Genomic DNA, 16,459 nt, shown 5'->3' on the forward strand with positions numbered 1-16,459 from the left:
GCAGTATCTATATTCCTGATTTCCCTTTTATTTCTCTGTCTAATCTGTTTCTCTTGTATCTAAAAAAATTATTTGTTAAAACACATTCTACACTGATATGGGTAGCCTCATCAAAACATAGAGAAAACTTTATTCCCAGGTGAGATCACACATAAGTGCATCAAGATTAGGATTTAAAAAGCATATTTTTGTGGACCCAATTAAATCCAGAGCAGTTACCATTTTACAATTTACTTTATACTTATACATAATTAAACATTTTGGTAGATCTAGTAGTTAATTCCCTTGCTAAACAAAAGCTATAAAATTATTACTTAGAATATAAAGAACTCTGTCATTCATTAAGATCATGCAAACAAAACTGCATGTGAATCATTAAATTTAAAATAAGAGGCAACATTTACCATAAATATCAATAGATGATAAATCATCTATCAAATGGTGAGGTATGTAAAAGTTAAAGTCACTGAATAGTAATAGGTAACTTTGTGAAAATCTCTTTTACAATAGAAAGTGTTTATTCTTAACAGAACAAATCAACAGATTTCTGGATAAAGTGGTATGCTACCAATCTATACTTTCTTATTAGTTTTTCTTCCTGGGTAATCATTTTGGGTTTTCTTCTGAACAGATCCTAATTGCAGGCTCTGCCTTATCTCAATCTCTGCCAACAGCATGGAGAACTCCTTGGAAACAAAGCACACAGAATCTCCCGGCACAGATGTTTGCATTTTCATGAGTAGAAGGTTTCAAGGAAATGACAGAAACACAGTTCAAAATGCTGCCTGACACCTGGATATTTCAGTAAATGTAAGCCCTATGTTGTTTCTAAAGTACTCAAAAGTCTCATTGTTATTATTTCTTAAGCAAAAAAATCTAAAACTCAAAATGCTTTCAATACTATTAGGTAGAGAGAGCTATCACATATCATGAGGGACTGTGTTATAGAAAACAACCAAAATATAATAGAGATGTTCCACTGTCAATGATATTTATTATATTAATACTAGTGTATAGAATAACAAGTTTGTTTCTGTACATTTTCAGCCAAGAGTAGAAAGTGTTTAGACAAATTAAAGGTGTTTTCTGAAATGTGCAAGTTACTAACATTGGTACTATATCATAATGCAACATTACATATTTGTACAATATAGTAAGGTATCTACTATCCCATGATTTTTTCACATTAATAATATATATTTGGCATAAATGACACTGTGGTTTGAATGCAAGTAATACTGACTGTCATAGTTAAGGTTACATGTCAACTTGGGTAGCTTCTCGGTGGTTTGTGTGTGATTGTGTTAGTCCAGGTAGACTAGAGAAACAAATTCATGGACATTCATATGTGTATAACAAAGACCTTTATATATAAGAGCAATTGAATAGTTATAAAACATCCCAGGTCAGTCCAGATCAAGTCCATAAATTCAATATCATCCCATATATCTGATCCCAATCTACAATGTCCTCCTGGACTCATGAAGTACATGTAGTGGCGCCGAATGCAGGGAGATCACAGCTCAGTGGCTGCAAAGTCTGTGGAGCCAGTGGTGGTAGAAGCATCTCAGTGCTGGCAGGGGTCTCCGGTGGCCCTTCCAGTTTCCAGAGCCCGGAGTCTATCAGCGTAGTGCAATGTGTCCTCTCAGTAGAGCATCTCAGGATGAGATTGAGAAAGAGTGTGTGTCTCCTGCCTCTAAGGAGGAATTCCCAGAATCCTCAGGGGAAGGCCAAGTCCACACAGAGGCCTCATTGGTTATATCCTGATTGACAGCCTAGACTCCACCCTTAATTGTCTCAAGGCCCAAATTGACACCAGATTATGTAACTACCACAAAAATATAATTCGGAAGTTACATAATGAAAAAAATGACAGTTGTATAATGATGTAATGATCCTCCATTTTGTGATTTGATATGATCATCCTCCATTTTCTCATAATCCCAGATTGTGCAAAATCACCTCGTGTTTGGAATTTAGCCACATCTGGGAGTGATAAGTAAGACAAATTTTAACTAATCTGTATCAAAAATCTCATTTCAAGGGCATCTATTTTTTAAAGATATTCAATCTATAAAATGGGCATTTTCCTTTTGCTACATATATTAAGACTGCTTTGATATTTTCAATTAATATTACTTACATAAACTGTGGATTATCAATCTCCAGGCACTATTAAAAAGCTATCTGCTCAGTCAGGTACTGCTTTTTGATGATTGTGAAAATAGAACACAATAGCAGACTAACCTCTTAGCTGACTCTGAATTGTACTTCCCCTAGAAATCAAAATGTGCCCCAAATCCCTTGAGGCTAAGGATTCAAAATGTCTTCATAAGGAAGAAACATATAACAATGAAAGAAATTAAATTCCAATTCAAATTTTTCTTAACTTTTTATATTACAAAGTGTTTTATTTTTATTTCAAAAGAAGCCCATAAAAGAATATATACATTGGATAACTACTGAATAACAATTAGGATATAACATTTCTTCATCATATCTGGATGATATCTATGTGAATTTTATGTGATACATTATTTACTTTGTTCATGGCCAAACAAAATTGATCAATACCTGAAGACACAGATGTCCACATATGAAGACAAACACACATATAATTAAACTCTTCAAAGTATAAATATAATATAGAGTGGTCTCAACTCACTAACATCAAGTGAATTCTAATTCAGAGCAACCCTATAGGACAGAGTAGAACTGCTGCTGTGGGTTTCTGAGACTGTAACTCTTTACTTGATTAGAAAGCCTCTTCTTTCTCCTGTGGAACTGCAGGTGGTTTTTGTCCTGCTGACCTTGAGACTAGCACCCTAAAGCATAACACACTACACCACCAGGACTCCTTACAGAGTGGTGCTGAAATGATCAAATTGAGGTACATGCCTATCACTTTAATAGAAAAGTTTCGCCCTTTCCTTATGTCTTAGATGGGATGCCTTCAGGTGCTTTCCAGTCAGCTCTGACTCACAGCATTGTGTGCACAACAGAAGGAAACAGCTGTCCGCCTCCGTCCTCAGAAGGGTTATGCTTAAACACACTGTTGCCACAGTTGTCAATTCATCTCATTAAAGTTTGACCCCTTTTCTGCTGGTCTTCTACTTCATCAAGCACAAGGTCCTTCTCCAGGGACCGGTCTCTCCTGAAAACAGGCCCAAAGTGAGACAAAGTCTCATCACCCTCCCTTTCATGGAGCATCCTTCCTAAACTTTTTCGAAGACAGAGTTGGTTCTTTCTTTGTCTATTATTGGCACCGTCCATGGCTTTTCAAAGCACCACATTTCATATGCATCAAGTTTTTGCTGGTCTTTCTTCTCCATCATCCAGCGTTTCCATGCACACGAGGCATTGACGAGGCCATGGCTTGGGGGCGTGTTACTTTTAGAAATGTTACCTTAGTCCTCCAGGTGACATCTTTGCTCTTACTAGTCTTAAGATGTGTTTCAAATATTTCGAACTCCTGTCTCTGAAATTGAAAGTAATCTATCAATGTTTTTACTACTGGGATTAGGATATTAGATATAAAGAATTCTTATGTAGCAGAGTTGCCAGATGCAATATATCCTTCAATTTTTTTTAACTGCTCCTTCTATGACTGTTGATAGTGGACCCAAGTGAAAAGAAATCCTTCACAACTTCGATTTTTTCTTGGTTCATTGTTACGTTGTATATTGGTCCAAATGTGAGGGGTTTTGTTGTCTCTACACCTAATTGTAACAAATAATAATAGGCACTGTCTTTGTTCTTCAACAGCGTTTCATGCCAACTAGGCTCTCAGCAAGCCAGGTTTTGTCATCTTAATATTGCAGGTCTTCAATAAGCCTTCCTCCAATCTTGATGTTTTATTCTTCTTCATATAGTCAAACTTCTAAAATTATTTTCTCATCCTATAGATTGAATAAGTATACTGAAAGGCTAAAACCCTGACAGACACACAGCTTTTCTCATCTTAAAACATCCATGTTCTGTTCCTATAACTGTGCCAGGGTCTATATACAAACCCCACATAAGCATAATTAAGTGTTCTGGAAGTCCCAGTCCTTACAGTGTTATCTACAGTGTGCTATGATGCACATAGTAGAATGCCTTGACATAGTCAATAAAATAACAGCACAGGTCTTTCTAGTATCATCTGTTTTCAAGCAAGATCCTTCTAGTAGTAGCCTGGATATCCTTCACTTGATGTCCTCTTCTGTATCCAACTTCAAGTTCCAGTAGATCCTTGTTGATGCACTGCCGTAGTGATTTGTTTAAACTATCTTCAGCAAAATTTTACTTGCCTGTGTTATTGGTGATATTGTTCGATACTTTCCATGTTTTGAAGGGGCCCAGCATTCTCTGTTACCTCCTCTTCCAAATTCCGGTACATAATGAAATCTTAGGTGCACTCTGTTTTTTAATGTATAAATGTGAATGCTACATTATTATAATATATAATGTAAGTAACTTTTATGTAATACAAAATTAATCATTTATTATCTCAATATATCTTTCAATTATTTTAAACCGTGCCTTTGAAATTAAAAGTAGTATATCAATGTTTGACTACTAGGATTGTGGCATTAGATTTACCACTAACCTGCTTAAACAGACTAAATTATGGCTGTTTTATAGCCAAAGAGTCATCTTTTGAAAGGATTAAGAGGAAAACAAAAATTCAAAAGAATACAACTAATTTTATTGTCTCTCTTTTTTTTTCTTTTCTATTCTTACACAGAAGTGTTTGGTTAAAATATTTTAAGTCATATTGGACATCCATTATAAGCAAAAATACAAAAAAAATGTACTTTATTCAACATAGTGATAATTAAGGACTAGCTAGAACCCAAAATGTGGTGAGACCATTATTGTAAGAAAAGATTAGTGAAACTAGTTCAGTCAGGAAAAAGCAAATATAATTGCAAGAAACACTCCACCTTCAAAAAGTAACAAGCACAATAAAAACATTGTGATTTCAGATAATAAATATCATGAACATCATACTAAAATATCTGACATATTTAATTTATCTGATGCACGTGAGCATTCGTTTATCTATGATAAAGCAAATAGCAAATGTAAAATAATAGAAAAATATCAATCCCTTTTATTCTGCTTCTTTAAAGACATAAAATTTTTAAATCATGTTTGGTAGAGTTTGAATGTTTCATAAAATGGCACAATTTATTGTCTTTTTGAAGTTTCTGTAATGATGTCAGTTCTTTTCATGCTTTAAAAATGTGTAATCTACCCTAAGCAGCTTTGGCAGCTGGAGATGGTGGGGGAGGGGAGAGGAGATCACCATTAGGACATGGCTCTAGCAGTAGGCTACATCACACTATGCCATAGCTCAGGAGCCCATTGAGGAAAACTAACACAATTTGGTCATGTCAGACAGTTTTGAGGAAAGTGATTGTTTCAGTGTTTTCTACCCTAATCTCTAATTCAGAAAAATAATGTTATATCATCCTACCTCCCAAAGGCATATATTGATCCTTACTCTTTTTGCTCACAGGGGGAGGGTATTTCCACGTTGTAAAGCAGATAACGCCAAGGGTGAGATACACGTAGGGCACACACGGGCATGCCCAGCTGCATGCCCGCGCACAGTGGTGCAAATAGATGGTGCTCAGAGTGGGGCTTCACTTAGCCACAGGATAATTTAGAGAATGTGTACAGATGTCATTGAGAAACAGCTTTCCTGACTGACTTCTTCTCAATAAGGAGAATGCTATCTTCTACAATAAAAGAATATAATCTAGAGAATTGTGAAATTAGTTTTAAATTCAGGAAGTGAATATGTGGTGATACTAACAAGTTGCTTTCTTTCCTGTAGTCACTCAGATAAGACAGAAGCCGAGAAGATTAAAATTTTTACATTGAATAAAAACCAAACCAGTCAACTTTATCATGGGCAAAAAGTAAACTTTAAAGTATTACATATTTACCAAATGGAAAATATTGTACTCTTCACTAAACATGTGCAGTAAATATATCCTCTTCTCTAACTTATAGGAACCATGGTGGTGTATTGGCTGCTAACTGCACCAGCAGGACTAAACCACCAGCCACTTCTCAGGAGAAAGCTGGGACTTTCTAGTAAAGAGTTACAGTCGATTACAAGGATCTACATGTGACCTCCTCCCTGGGGGACGGACAACAGAAAAGGGGGTGAAGGGAGACGCCGGATAGGGAAGATATGACAAAATAATAATTTATAAATTATCAAGGGCTCGTGAGGGAGGGGCAAACAGGGAGGGAGGGGGAAAAAAGGACTTGATGCAAAGGGCTTAAGTAGAGAGCAAATGCTTTGAAAATGATTAGGGCAAAGAATGTACAGATGTGCTTTATACAATTGATGTATGAATATGTATGGTTGTGATAAGAGTTGTATGAGTCCCTAATAAAATATTTAAAAAACCAAAAACAAAGAGACAATTGTACCCTGCCCTATAGGGTCACTAGGAATCGGCATGACATTGGCCTTGATTTAATGACAGTGAGTTTGTTTGTTTTCTTGCTTATATAAATAAAAAATACATTAACCTTTTTATATGGACATAAGCACATTAAGGATCAAACTATTTTCATGTTCATTAAGTAGATCTAAAAAGCAATACCTTTTACCCATGCTCCTTTTAAGGTCCAGTCATGCTGTCAGTCAAAATTTCTGTCTTATCTAAAGGGACAGCTTTAAAGTCAGGTTTGTGTTTGTTTTTATTTGGAGGAGTTCCATGAATTCAAATATGAATTTTAAAAATAAAGTATTATGGAAAGAAATTGCTGACTTGAATTCCTCAGAAACAAGGGGGGAAAGTTTTTTGACAAGTTGTTGCTTTTGCCCAAGGAAAATGTGCCAATAGTTTTAAGTTGCTAGAAAATTCCTTGGGAACATAAAAGAGAATGCACTGGCAAATGTTTGGGGATGTCACAGTGAAAAATTCAAGCTACTAAAAGCAGCTTTCTGATTTGGAAGCCTGATGTCAGCAATATGCTATTTTTGCTCTCTGCCAGGTTAACAGAATTTATTGCAGCAATTAATGCAAAACATATGTGCTGAAATGCCCACATGAAAAATGGAATTGCCCCCAACTTAATTTGTTACCTTTCGAAACTTTATTATAGCTACCTTTTTCTCAGTAATTTCACTTAAGGAAAGTACAGGTGTTTTTATTAACGAGGTGATAAGTCTCTGTTGTTTATTTTCTCATCAGTATAAAGTATTTAAAAAGTATCTCTAAAATGGAGAATAATAGCCATAAAGCCTAAATTATAGTTTTAAGGCAATATTCTACTCTCTTCCCCATTTGTAACCTCTCTGGAAATCTCAATAGTTCATTCAAACTGCTTTTGCACTGTATAAAACCTTAACTGATCACATTCCTATTAGATTGAGAATTGCTGCACAATTGCTGCGTGTGAAATTCTTGAGAAACCCACTTTGGGGGGTGAGGAAAGGAAGGTACGAGTCTGAGGAAAGAACAAGATGTAGAAATGTTTGAAGAAATGACCCCACAGTGTTCCGACTTCTATGGTCACATTAAATCTCCCATAAACTTTATCCCATGCAGGGTAATCATCACTCAGGAGAGTAAACGGTTTAAAGTACTCTGACCTATGTAGTCTCCTTCCATTTCCATCAGAACAGTTTGCTTATTTCTAAACTAGGCTGGCAAAGTCACAGGACAAATTAACAGCAGCTGAGATTAAAGTTGATAGTGCTTTTCCTGATTGCAAGGATGCCTTTTTAGAATCACAGACATCTGAGCGCAGGAACAAACTAAAAACGTGGCTTAAGCTAAACAATAAAAATAAAACGACACAGGATTCGGTTCAGTTATTACTTATTAGTTTGCTCAATTCCTTTAGTGAAACTCTGGGAGGTGCCATAATGCCTATCTCACAGAGCTGGTGCACTGATTAAATGAGGGTGAGGAGGCAGCGAACGATGATAAAAGGTTCTGTGTTTAGTTTAACTTGTAAGCCCTGTGAAACTATTAACTCATTGTTAGGCATGGAACTAAAGATGTAACTGTCCACTCTTGCAATTTCCCTGACTGTAGAATTGGATCTTTAAGGAAAAGCCCTGAGCCTCCAGGACAGCCCCACAAACAGGAGCATCATCTAACTACTAACCTATCTGGATAACATCTTCCACAAGTGGGGCTCCGCACTGTCACACTGTGCTCCGCAAAGAAACAACAACAACAACAACACTTTATCTGATTACATTCTGACCCAAAGCAGCTCTCTAGGATGGCGTGGAACTGCCCCCATATGGTTTCCAAGTAGGTGATCTCTTTGGAATCGCAAATCCACATCTTTCTCCCACAGAGTTATTGCTTCACAAGAGAAGCGGGTGAGAGCGGGACAGGGGGACGATTTGTGATTATGTACCCGAGGCCAACACAAGTTTGCAAAGGAGCTATTCGCACACTTTAAAGAAAATTGAAATAAAGAGTCTGCAAGGTCTGCAAGGGAGCAGGGGAGAGAGGGCCCCTGAAACATCAGCACAGCGTCCCAAGTGGCCAGTGAGGACCCAGAGGCAGGAGATGGGGTCGGTCCAGCTCATGCTACACCGCGCCGCCTCTGCGGGAGTTGCAGGAGCCCGCGGGCCCCCGCCCCGCCCGCCGTCCATCATCTGGCGCCCGTGGGAGCCGGCCAGGAACGCGAGCCCCCGGGGTCGCCAAAGGGGGGTGTGCTGGCGGGGAAAGCAGCGAGAGGAAGAGCTCCCCGCTCCCCGAGACGGTCCTCCTTCGGGGAGCCTCCCGCCTCGCTCGCGTTCCGCGCGCGGCGACCGCAGGTGAGCGGGCCAGGTGGCGGAGCGCGCGCCGCGCCCGCAGGCAGAGGGCGCACGTCGGCCGCTCGGCGCCCCCGGGCCGCCGCCTTGCCCCAGCCGCCCACCAGCCGGCGCCCCGGGCAGGGGGGGCCGCACGGCAGAGAGCCCGCCGCCCCCTCCCCCGGCGTCGCCCCCGGGCGCGGCTGCGCGCGCAGAGACCGCCGCACAAAGAGCCGCCCCCGCGGCCCGCGCTCGCTGCGGCCATCCGGACTCGGGGAGCCGGGTCCGTCCGCGATCTGGGCGGATGGGGACGTGGCACCGCGGCGGAGACGCCGCCCCGCCCGCCCCGCCCCCGGCTCCCGGACGCTGGGGGTCCGACCCCCCGGAGGAGGGTGTGTCGGCGGCGGGCGGCGCGCGCGCCTCTCCTGGGCCACCAGGCTCCGCCACCCGGGCGAGGTGGGCTCCGAGTTGAAGTTTTTTTTCGGAAACTCACGGGAGCGTGCATGTCAACTTCAGGCGGTGTGATGGGGGGCCCCGGTGCCCACCCCTGAGCAGGCCGAGAGATGATCCTCCACAAGCTGTCCGTGCAGTGCGGCCACCGGTCCCCACCCTCCCCACCCACGCGGCCCATTACTGAGGCTGCACTCTGTGAGTTTGGATGGAGTGGATGTTCGCCCTTGGCTTTGACTGAAACAGCAGGACGCGGCTTAGAAATTGCAAAGGGGTTCCAGTTTAATAACATCCCTGCAAAGGAGAAGCTCTGTGTGCTGAGCTGTCTGAATCCATGCACTGGCCACATGCAGCTGCCCAGGCACCCCAAGCAGAAGCCTTCTTTGACTTACACCCTGAAAACTTTCCTCAAGAAAATGTGGTCTTCTGGAGAGGGGAGACAAACCAGCACCGTCCCTTTGCACGTGTCCAGAGCACGTCAGGGCGTCCACAGGTTTCATCAAACATGGACTTGCACAGATAGGTTAAGTGATAATCACCTTCGTGTTTTCACAAAAGAGTTATATATTAACATTGATTTTTAAATCCTTTGTACTATTTTTATTACCTCTAGATCCTTCCGTTGACATTTCATTACCTTTGACTTGCAAAAACTACCCCCCCCCCAAACACACACACAAACACATACACACACCTTTGTGGTGGCAACCATTCTTTATCTCAGGAAGAAGAAAACGGAAGCTTGCTAACTTTCTGCCTGAGAAAACCAATGCCAGGTTCTAAGAAGTGCCCAGTACCGGCCAGCTGCCCCAGGCCAACTGATACATGCACATGTACCCCTACCCATACTCCAGCTAGAAGGGGCTTCTAAGCCAACTGGGAATAGTTGGAGTCTTATAAATGTCAGAACATTGCTTTGATTTTTTACTGTCGTTAAAAGAAGAGGTGCTTACGGTTTTCAAATTTTGGAGAAGGAACTTTCTCATCCAGGCTTTGGCACACCTAGGTGAATCGTGCAATGAATGTTCCGCACCACTGGTCAACCTTTCATGTGAACAATCTGTGGGAAGCTACTTGTGCACTTGGTAAATGCCCTGCTATGACCCTCCCTAGTGATAAAATCCAGAGCTCTGGGGGGGAAATAGGAGGGGCACACCTGCATCTGTTCTTCTAAATCTTTCATCAGACAGGAATTACAAGAAAAAAGTTTCTTAGATAGTTTAAAGAAAAAAATGTGTATATTAAATAATAATCAAATTGGGGAATCTTGACAGAAAATGGCTTGTAAAACTCAATGTTCTTCCAAAAAGTACAGATTTCCTCCTACATCTAGTATTTATGCCAAAAAAATCATTGGAAAATGAGTCAAATCAAAGGTAGTCCACATCAGAGATTTCTTAGTAAGTAAATGTCTGTAAGAACTTATCGGTTTTGATGATTTGTGGAAAGTTTTATTAATATATTTTTGAAGATTTTATGACTTGGAAAATGAAGCTCGCAAGAACATTTCTTACTGTTTCCATTTGCATTAAAGTTAGTAAATCAAATACACTGTGGAAATATGTTTTGCCTGTAAAAATCCTTTGCATATGTAACTGATTATTTGAAAATTTTAAATTGCATATATTTCATTTCAGAAAAAATCCTAAAGTTTCTAAAACAATTTTAACATATATAGATCTTTACATAGAATGAGACTGTGAGAGATTGCTAAAAGTTATAGGACTATTAAGGACACATCAAAATATGAATATTAAAATATCCATAATATACAAACAAAATAAATGTTTTCTTAAGAGTCAATGGGTATCTACAAATTTGTTTGTAAAGCAAGGAACAAACTATGATAAAACTCAAGTATTCAAAAGCAAATCTTCACATGAACTTTCTTAAACCACTAAACACCATTATCTTGACTTCTAACTATGTGCAACATTCTGTTTAAACTTTTTATATTAGTTTTCAATCCTCCCAATTCCTAGCATTCCATGGAAAAGACAAGTTTATATAAAATATAGCCAAGATCAAAGGCAGGGCAATGGCATTTTATTATATGTAGCTACCTTTTTTATAGTTCCAGTTGCTTGTGACTTATAAATAAACCAATTGACTTTTTACCTCAAATTTGGCAGAAAATTATTGTTTCAACTGCAGCAACATTAATAAATACCTACAACATTGAAAATGTTGGAAGTGATAGCAAAGCTGGTTCCTATTTATAAATGTATTGCTGTTGCCACAATACTTAGTGTGTAAAAGGACTTGGATTCTCGCTTATGGTCTGAAATGGGATAGCGTGATACGTGACACATAGAAGTGAGGATAACTGGGCCTCAAAGTAAAACATTTCTCCAGTTGAATTATTACTATCAATATTAGTCTTTAGGAAGAATATAGATTCAGGATGAATTAATTTAATGATAGATTTTGAGAGGTTACAAGAAATTTCTTTCCGGCACAATCAAAATATTATCCTAGCAATTCAGGTTGTCAGTAAAAGCTTAAACAAATTTGCTGATAATCCTGTTAATGACCTAGGTCAAGTGTTAACTGTTGTGGGTTATAAAATAGTGAAATTAAGGTTTCTCCTACCCAGGGTAAATAGCAGAGTTATAACTGATTGGGGGTGGGGGTGGGCTGGAGTCAAGCTATTAGGGAAGCTATTAAATTACAAAAATGTATAATGCATTCAATTATTTAGTCTACCATGAAGAAATACTATTAAAAGCAAATGCAGACCATTTCCAAAAAGCAAACACCTATAAAGATGATATGATAGCTTGGTTCTCAATTAATACTAAATCATATTGTGTTCTTATCAGGAAGGTAAATGTTTATATATGAAAAGTGATGTCAACTTACAGTACTTTTTCAAGGAAAAATTCATTATTTAAATGCTTATTGTCCAACACTTATCTAATCCTCAAATGGAAGAAAATATTTGTTCATCTGTAAGTTCTGTTTTGAAGCTTTAAACAGTTACATATTCTCTCCTTTAATACTGAGAGGATTTATGTACAGAAAAATGCATTTCACAGAAATGGTGACCCATCCACATTTTAAAAATCTGCTAAAATAAATAATGGATAAACTAGAATAGATCTAGTTTCTATTCACTTTTAGTTTGTGAAATTCAGTGTTCAATGGATGAGCCTTGTGATTAATGTTCATCTAATTTATGAACACATTTGAAGAGTAAACTGATTTAATGCATGTTTATTAATTAAGAGCAGTTTATTCTTCCTCGGATTGCTTGAGGTATAGAAAATTATTCAAGAGAAAACTTTATCCAGTCCCAAAAGAACTTGAAATATTAATAGTAAATATTTTCACTTTACATCAAGTTTTAACTTTTTTCCAATTTCATTTCTATGTACAATTGTCAGTGTCTGTGTAGGAAGTGAAGCAGTAAAAAGGTTATAAACTATTTCTATAATGCTTAATATAACAATTGTAATTTGTCCTGAAGAGAAGTAGATTTTTTATTGAGGAGCTTTACCTGTGTCCTTCCAGAGAAGTCCAATAAGATTTCAATAAAGTTTCAGGAAGCTCTTATAAGGTTTCTCTTTATATCATTCTTACATTAAGTGACCATTGAAATTATGAATATTTAATATAATTGAAGATGTCAGTGAAGAATAATATCACCAAAAATATTGTTCTTCATAGCATTTGAATGTTATGAGTTTTAATAAGAAAGTTCAGAGAGAACTTTTTCTAAGTTTTTTTTCCATCATGTACTCATGGAATTTTAATATTGATATGATTATTAAATCAAAATATTTATTTTGAAGCACATGCTAGCAAGTTTGTACTGGTTACTTTCTTGACCTGGTTTTGTTTTCTAGTTTCCTCTTGCCTACTTCATAATTGAATGCAGAATATACTCTAGTACATTTTACTCTTTTTCTCTACTGTTAAGATATAACCTTGAAAACAATATTTTAAATGCAATCAATAATGTTATGTTATGATTTGTTCAAATACATTAAGATGTATATTGTATATAACTTTATCATTAATTCTTCCCATTTTATGAATTTTCAGAGGCAGTATTTTCTATTTCAGTTACATTGTTAGAAAAATTGCATGGAAATCTTGGCACTTCTTGGGAATTCTCAGATTTCATGTTGTTCCACTCAGCTAAGAGTCAAACAATTGAATTGATATTGAAAGCTCACTCAAATATTGCCAATGTTAAACCAATCCTTTCAAATTTTGTTTTAAATAATCTCATCATAACCTAAGAAAGAAAAAAGATCTTACCCATAGGACAAGGTCTGGAAAAACTGATCCCAGAAACAATGGATAGAGAGAGAAACTTTATTCAAGGAAATTGAGTGTTATGTCAGCATTCTGAATATATTAACCTTCCTGCAGATATGTTGTTGATATTACTTATATATTATATACATGTCACACCCAAGCATACACCAAATGTGATTTAAAACCAACTCCACATATGATTCATCTTGCCTCAGTAAATTAGTATTGATTCATTTATATAGGTGTGAATAAGCTTAAAGAATCATTCTTTCTCTCCTTGCTCTTTACAGAAAGGTTATGTTTTCCACACACAAAAAAGCTACTGTAGCTTTATGCATTATTAATTCAGGAAAACCCATTACCTAAAGAGTTTATAAATATTCCATCTGGGAAAAATACAATTTATCATACCAATATGGCAATAATAATGCTTTTTTGCAGCTAATAGTTTGGTCAACATTTTAATAGCTTCAAAAGAGCAAAAAATACTTTTAAAATACAGTGCTGTGTTATTCCTTCTACACATTATTCATTATGCAATCATTCTTCACTGCACATGAAGGATGATTGGCCATTACTTTCTAATAAACACGATGATTTGACTTGTAAAAAAAAAAAAAGAAAACTCATGTAGAAAAGGAAAACTCATTTTTGGATCCCTGTATTATATACTGTTCAATTTTCCAAATAATACGGATATCGAAAAACCTAATGATATCTGCCAAAAAGATATAGGTAGTCACAGGAATAAATGAAATTAAAATGCTCTATTATCAGTAAAATTAGACCATTAAATATAAAATGTGATTTTTACACACAGTGCATAAATTTCTAAACACTTTGAACTATAGTTGTGTGTGTGTGTGCCCTACATAATGTGTATAATAGATGACACCATTGTTTTATTGGCAACATGTCTTTTAATGAGTGGCATATAGCATTTGCAGATTAATTTGCTAAGCTATAATATAATTAGCATACTGTTCTTTTATAAACTCAAAATCACTAAGAAGAAATCAGAGATTGTATCTTATAAAGCTTTCAAACACTTATTCAGAGAAGTTACTCTTAAGAGTTAGCGATCGTATCACTGGTCACTAGAAATAGATCACAAAAGGCATACAGGGGAGAAAAAGACTTCATACGGAGTACACCGTCTTATAAGAAACATAGGTACCGTTACTTTTAAAATTGAACTTTAACCCATTGAAAAAGGGCCAAAAGCCCATCGCAGGAGAAAAATAAGCCTGCGTTAAGGACATGCTATTTTCTCCATATGAACATTCTTTCTTAATTTGCTTTTCAGTTATTTACTATACCAACCCAGGAGCTATTTGCTATTCATTAAATAGAACCTTCTATTTATATATAAGCCCTTAAACAAAGAGAATCCAACTTAAGCGTATTGTAATTCCTGAAAATATTACTTATGTTAATGTAACATATGCTGCTCATTAGAACCTGTACCAGAGAGCAAACCATCTCCTAGTGGGATGCACTGCACTTCAGTAGAGCAGTTAACACACACACACACACACACACACACACGCACACACGCACACACACACCTCGGCTTCAACAAACTCTGATTTTCCCGGAGTCCATTCATAAATGCCATGATCCCATGGAGGGACAACCTGTCATTACCTTTAAATACACCAAAGAATCTAAATAGGAGGATTGGATTTTCTTTTAAACTTCTTAGAGAACCACATGGTCATAATTAGAAAATAAAATACTACCTTGGCCATTTGGCAATTAACATACTAGGTTGTAAAAGCTTAGTTTTACCCCCACCCTCTCTGCTTCTTAAAATTGGCAAACAAGGTAATTGCTTGAATTGGTATCAAATTAAAAACACATTCTAAAGGTTTAGGCAAGCCAAGCTGATCTCCTAAAGTATTTTAGAAAGAAGCTGAAAACAAAAGCGCGCCTTTAGTTTACCCTCCAAGCGAAGGCTTTATTCTGAGGCGGCACCTTAAGGACGTGCAAAGGCTCCGGTGGGAGCGCCCGGCGGAGCGTTAGCACCGCGGCCCGGGCGGTGCGCCCGCCGAACTTGACTTACCTTCATTGGAAGGCTGGGGAATCAGTTCTCCGAAGCAGTGGAGAGCGGAGCAGCTGAGGAAGAGGAGGATGGAGAGGTGACAATCCATGTTGCTGGTGCAGCGGGCAGTGAGAGGAGCATATCTCCGTGAAGCATGCCACTGCTGTGCGAGGGAGCGCTGTGATCGCTGGAGAAGTTACCATGCTCCGTGCAAAGGCTGATGTCAAGTTTGACACTGGAGATAAGGAGGAGTCTGGCTGCCTTTCGGCGAACCTCGCTCGGGGACTCTCCCGGGTCCTAGCGCCGTCCTATGGAAACGCAGAAGGAGCCCTGGGCAGGGGGCGGCTCGCCACTGACCCTCTGGAGCGCGGGAGGGGGCTGTGAGGCGGTCCGCTAATGGCATCGGAAATCCAGAAGTTATGTGCAAGCAGTGGTGGAGGCCACTGGTCTGTTGGGAGCGAAACACAGCCAGGGTTTTATTTGCAATGAAGAGCTGCTCTTGCATTGTTATATTTGTTCTGAAGTTTAATTCCCTGAAGAAACTAGAAACTCTGATAGGAATGCTATGCGGAAATGTGACTGGGGGGGGGGGGGAGAGAACGAAATGTTAGAAAAATGTGTGTTATTAAAAGGATGTGAGTCTTTAAAAACAACACCAGCAGCAAAGACAGTTAATGATGGTGACCATGGTTGGAAGAATGATGGTCACTTTACTAAATTTAGTGTTAATTAGAACCCTCCCGAAGCCCTTGGTGATGCAGCAAAACAACAATCTGCACCCAGAACCCTGTAATATTCTCCTGAGGTAGCGTTCAAGTGTATATCCACGACTGAGAGTTTCAAAGGCAGATTACAGTTCTTATGCTCTATCACAGCATTAACTAGTGGGTTCCAATAGATTAACAATGCTCTCTAGTTCTAGACCACAT

General features: G+C 38.5%; 1 protein-coding gene across 4 annotated transcripts in view; it reads right to left on the bottom strand.

Annotated features, from left to right (window-relative positions):
• EPHA3 (EPH receptor A3) overlaps positions 1–15,970 on the bottom strand; it is a 402,493-nt gene extending 386,523 nt beyond the window's left edge. The window contains exon 1 of one of the 4 annotated variants that reach the window (XM_075542443.1): positions 15,552–15,959. In XM_075542443.1, the coding sequence (XP_075398558.1) occupies positions 15,552–15,639 (88 nt within the window). In that variant the 5' untranslated portion in view covers positions 15,640–15,959. Of the gene's footprint in view, positions 1–15,551 lie in introns of all 4 variants that reach the window. The other 3 variants (XM_075542442.1, XM_075542445.1, XM_075542444.1) reach the window with 3 other exon arrangements.
• Between the last annotated feature and the right edge of the window lie 489 nt (positions 15,971–16,459).

This window comes from Tenrec ecaudatus, chromosome 2 (genome assembly GCF_050624435.1).
Source record: "Tenrec ecaudatus isolate mTenEca1 chromosome 2, mTenEca1.hap1, whole genome shotgun sequence".
Lineage (NCBI taxonomy): Eukaryota > Metazoa > Chordata > Mammalia > Afrosoricida > Tenrecidae > Tenrec > Tenrec ecaudatus.